The 5,000-nt window shown below is 46.9% G+C and overlaps 1 protein-coding gene across 2 annotated transcripts in view; it reads left to right on the top strand.

Annotated features, from left to right (window-relative positions):
* arap2 (ArfGAP with RhoGAP domain, ankyrin repeat and PH domain 2) overlaps positions 1-5,000 on the top strand; it is a 114,523-nt gene that overhangs the window by 19,934 nt on the left and 89,589 nt on the right. For both annotated transcript variants that reach the window (XM_042069621.1, XM_042069620.1), the window contains exon 8: positions 4,536-4,656. In XM_042069621.1, the coding sequence (XP_041925555.1) occupies positions 4,536-4,656 (121 nt within the window). The remainder of the gene's footprint in view (positions 1-4,535; positions 4,657-5,000) is intronic.

Below are 5,000 nucleotides of genomic sequence, written 5' to 3'. Positions count from 1 at the left end.
TGCGTGTGTGTGTGTGCGTGTGTATTTCTGTGTATTTGTGTGTTTGTTTGTGTTTGTGTGTGTCTCCGCTCTTGCCCAAGCCATACTTGTTTGTGTGTGTGTGTGTGTGTGTGTGTGTGTGTGTGTGTAGGCCCACACCAAGTGTCTCTGCATGTCCATTAAAAGAGATGGGTGCGGCCTTCTGTTGTCGGTGTGTATAACTGGCACTGGGTGATGTGCAGTGCGGCTAATGACATGCTAGCGCAGCCGCGTAAGCCTTCAGGGGACCGGAGTGGCACACGGCCTGGCACTGCCAACTGTGGGCACAGCTCTGCCCTGCTGGTCTTGATGGCTGATGTGGGCGCGGAGTCAGTGGCCATGGGACGCTTTTTATGTGTTTGTGCCCTTTCTGCTTGTAGACCCTTTCTCTATCTGTCTCTAGCCTTCCTCTGTGCGTTCCTTCCATCTGCGTGATGTAGCTATGTTCTAGCTGTTGGTATCTTGTCTTTACTCAGTACCCCCTCTACCTATCTGTTTGTTTATTTGTTTGTTACATCTATGTTCTCACAAAATATCTTCCTCTCCCTTTCCCTCTCTCTGTCTCTCTTTCCCTCTCTCTCTCTCTCCCTCTCTCTCTGTCCCTCTCTCTTCTGCTCTCCTCCCTGAAACCCCCCTGTATCTGATGCAATGTCCCAGACACAGCCTGATCACTCTTTATCTCCATCATCTCACCTGTCGTCCAGCCAGCCACTCACAAGTCATCAGACAGAGAGAGACGCCCGCGTCTTTTGGCCCCTGGTGGCCTCCGTAGGCGCCGGATGGCGTGGGAGAGTGGGGAGGGTGGCGCTCTCACCCTTCTTCTCCCCGTCAGACGCCCTCCTGGGGGCCACGCAGAGGCTCTGTGCCCACCTCGGTGTCTCCTATCTCCTCTGCGTCTTACTGTTGGTTTCGTCAACTCCGAGATGTGGTGCCTTGGCATGGGGAGCTCTAGTCTTAGGGACCCTCTTGGGGCTGCGCAGTAAGACCCTGTCTAGTGGAGGCTGAAGGTGTGTTTTAGAGGAAAGTGTGTCTGTGTCTGTGTGTGAGTGTGTGTTTGTGGAAGTGTGTGCTTTGCATGTCTCTCTGTGTGTTAGCTTATGGTCTTCTTTAAGCACTGTCTGTGTGTGTGTCGACTGTTGGAATTAAGCGTAGGTTGGGCTGCATTGTTGGCATTTCTGTTTGTGTAGCCTTTGTGTGTGTGTGTGTGTGTGTGTGTGTGTGTGTGTGCGTGTGTGTGTGTGTGTATGTGTGTGTGTGTGTGTTTGTATATTTGTGCGGCAGTTAGAGAAATAAGTCTCTACAAAGCATTTTCTTTTTGCTGTGTGTGTGTGTGTGTGTGTAAGGGGAAAGGGGGGCTTTGGTGAAGGGATCAGTGGTGTGTCTGCTGCCTCTCTAAGCATTACTGCTCTTTCTCCTCAAATCCATCCATCCTCTGAAGACTGCATTCCCCCCCCCCCCCCCCCCCCCCCCCCCCTGACTTCTTTGACTTCCCCTCTGTTGCCATCCTTCTAATTCCTCCCTGAAGGACGGTTCCAATCCGTGAACCTAAAAGTTGGGTCATTTTTTTTTTGTTTCTTTGGTGCCTTTCTGGTCCCATGGTGATAGTCTGGTGTAAAGTGGTTTTTACTCTTGAAATTCTACTGCTGGTGAGCAAAGAGAAATATTCCACAACAAAACTTGTTGTAGTTGTTCAAGGTATCTCTTCACCATGTTGGTGTATTGGCTTTTAAATGATTTTTCTGAGCAGAGGTTTCTTTTTAGCTTCTCATCGATGTCTGTCGTGGAGTTGTACTGGTGGATAAGAAAGGTTTAAGGCTTTGTTGTTTTTGAATATTTTTTCCATTCTGCAACTCTGATCCAATCATGCCATTTCACCAGGCCTGCTTCTTTAGGAATGCTGTCCAGCAGATGAACGTTGTAAGGACAGACTTGTAGGGGACAGTCTGAAGACGTTGTAGTTGTACCTTTTGGCCAGCAGGGGTCCTCATGACTCCATGGTAGACTGACAGGCCCTAGTTCCACAGAGGGCTGGAGCTGTACAGCTCTGTCTCTCTCCCTCTCTTCTCTCCACGTGTAACCTTCAGCGCTCAAGCCTTTTAGAGCCATAACACTACTTTAATTGCTTTCCTACGTGTGTGTACTTGTGTGGGAAATGCAGACAGACAGAGGCATGCAGGGGAAGACATACATCACTCGCACACACACACACACACACACACACACACACACACACACAAAGCACACGCACACAAAGCACAAAAAGCACAAAGCACACAGTCCGAGACAAATGTATTAAACACACACACACACACACACAAATATATATATATATATATATATATATATATATATATATATATATTTATGCAACTTACTTTATAATGGCAAGGTTTATGTGTTTGGGGTGGGGTGAGATGTGTACACACACACACACACACACACACACACACACATACACAAATATATATATGCAACTTACATTATAATGCCAAGGTTTATGTGTTTGGGGTGGGGTGAGATGTGTAAAGTTTCTCAACCTCACAATTAGATGAAGGCCTCTTTTATTTCCAGATGTAGTCATAATTACAACATGAACACTTCTGTGCGACAAATAGTGTGTTTAAAGCTGGCGTAATTAAGTCTTATCCTGAAAGCGTGCATTTATCAGCGCTTAGCTTCCACTTTAAGTCCCTCACACCTTTTGTGTTCTCCCTGTCACTTTCTCCTGCTCGTGCCCCTTTCTTCTCTCCTCCGCGGAAGAGCAACGCGCCCGTTAAGTATGCAGAGAGAAGTTCACGGCCCTGCCGCCGCAGCGGAGGGAACAGACGGGTCTAAATTGGCCCGCTAGCGAATTCCCCTGGAAAGCACGCTCTTGTGTGCGAAAGCCCGGTAATTAGGGTTAGCTGTTCTCGGCGTTGTTAACATCGCGGCTTAATTTGAGAAGACGGTCCTCTCCGTGACCCTTTCTTCCCTTCTCTCTCTCTGTTTTTGCGCACGCTCTCCCTTTCCCATGCTTCTCTCAGTCCTTTTTGCGCTGTCTTTCCTCCCTTTCTTCCTTTATTCGTTCCTTCTCTTTCTCTCGCTCTCTCTCTCTTTTTCTGCTTATCCTACATGCTATTTTTAGATGAAATGGACCAGAAATAGCAAGTGCACTGGAAAGTCAAGGTCACCATCTTAATTAACAGGCAAATTATTTGATAGCGCCAAGACACTGAACTCTTTCGTATTCCTCCCTCGTCCATGGCAGCTCTCCATTCAGCAAGCGAGCGGGAGTGGTATTCAGGTCGAGCTCTTTAGCGACAGAACTAATGTTGTTATTCTGTATTCACGGCACTGAAAATGGTGTTATTGATATGAATTATACACTGTCAGGATGGGGTTCATTTCTAAGCATTGCAGTCCCTCTAATGCTAATTCCACGCTATTGAACATATGGCAATGTTTTTTTTCCCTTTTTATTCTGGTGAGGTGGTGTACCATTACTTTCTATCCATATTCAGATTAGCAGCGGAATGCCGGCTGAAGTGTAATGTGCCCCTGCTAGCACCGCAGACTGTTGGTCAGCTTTAGCCTGGGAATCCATTTGCAGCCATTAGAGTGGACCCATAGGAACCTAGTGCAACCCAATCTAACATAACCTGATCTCACAAGTCAGGATCATTACTGTGTTCAACTGTGTGTGTGTGTGTGTGTGTGTGTGTGGGGGGGAGTGTGTGTATGTGTGTATGTATCTCCAGTGCCTCCATATCAGGCTAGCACTTGTGTTCTGTGAATCTTTGTTTCACTGGTACACATTCCTTCGGTAAGTAAGCAGGTTGTCTAGCGCTGGGAGAAGCACACATTATCATTTCAAATCCACAGAGTACACGCATACATGCTATTTCTTTTGCTTGTGAATTAATATTGTATGGGATATGTGTATCCTGCAGCATTCTTGCGGTGTGTGTGCAGTGTTAAGGATCAGCAAATATGTGTGTGGAAATGTTCAGTGTGTGTGTACGGTAGTTGCTTTAAAGCCTCCCAATGTGCTGGGCCTTGGCGGAAAAGTGTTTTCAGGTTCATCTGTCTTTGGAAGGCAATCTCTCATTCTGACATGTCAGTCACTCAGTCACTGCTTAAAACAGTTCTCTCTTCTCAGTCTTCAGCTTTGAGAACTTCGAATGAAGTGTTGAGTTTCAAAGGAGTGTGTTGTCTTTTGGGGTCAAGTACTCCAAAACTACAAAAAAGTACTACAAAAAACGACCATGGAACCATATGGAACCTGTATGGAACCATATGGAAGAGGAATACTGTAGATTGAAGGAGGAGGGTCAAAGAAACGGAGTTGACATGTTTAAATGGAATCTACTCAGCACACTTAGCACCTATTAAATATCAGGACACCATCATCAACTACTGAAATGAGAGTGCGATTCTGATCCTTGATTCCTCTCTCTCTCTCTCTCTCTCTCTCTCTCTCTCTCTCTCTCTCTCTCTCTCTCTCTCTCTCTCTCTCTCTCTCTCTCTCTCTCTCTCAGGAGATGTACTCTAAAGGCCTGATCCCTCTGTCGTCGGTGAAGCAGGTGCGAGCGCTGGGGGATAACCGGCTGGAGGTGGTCACGTGTCTGCGCACCTTCGTTTTCCGAGCCGAGCGAGAGGGTAGGAGCTTCTCTTCCTCTCTGGTCACCCTTCTCTTCCTCTCTGTTGCTTCTCTCTTTCCTCCGCAGTCTTTCCTTGCTCTCCGACTCTCCCTCTTTCCTCCCTCTTTCTATTTCTGCGTCTCCTCATTTTCTATTCCTCTCCTTTTCTTCTTAATTTCTTTCTTTCTTTCTTTCTTTCTTTCCATACCTTCTCTCCCTTCCCTTTTCCCTTTGGTTCTCACTTACTCTCTCTTTCCACTCTGTCTTTCAATTTATCGCTCCTCACTTTCCGTGTCTGTGCATTTGTTCTGTTTTTCCTCTCCGTCTCTCCATGCTGGCCACTCCTGTGCTCTGGTAGCACTC

This window comes from Alosa sapidissima, chromosome 18, assembly GCF_018492685.1.
Source record: "Alosa sapidissima isolate fAloSap1 chromosome 18, fAloSap1.pri, whole genome shotgun sequence".
Taxonomy (NCBI): Eukaryota; Metazoa; Chordata; class Actinopteri; order Clupeiformes; family Clupeidae; genus Alosa; species Alosa sapidissima.
Note: the sequence above shows the minus strand (reverse complement) of the source record. Positions and strands in the feature narration are given on the sequence as shown.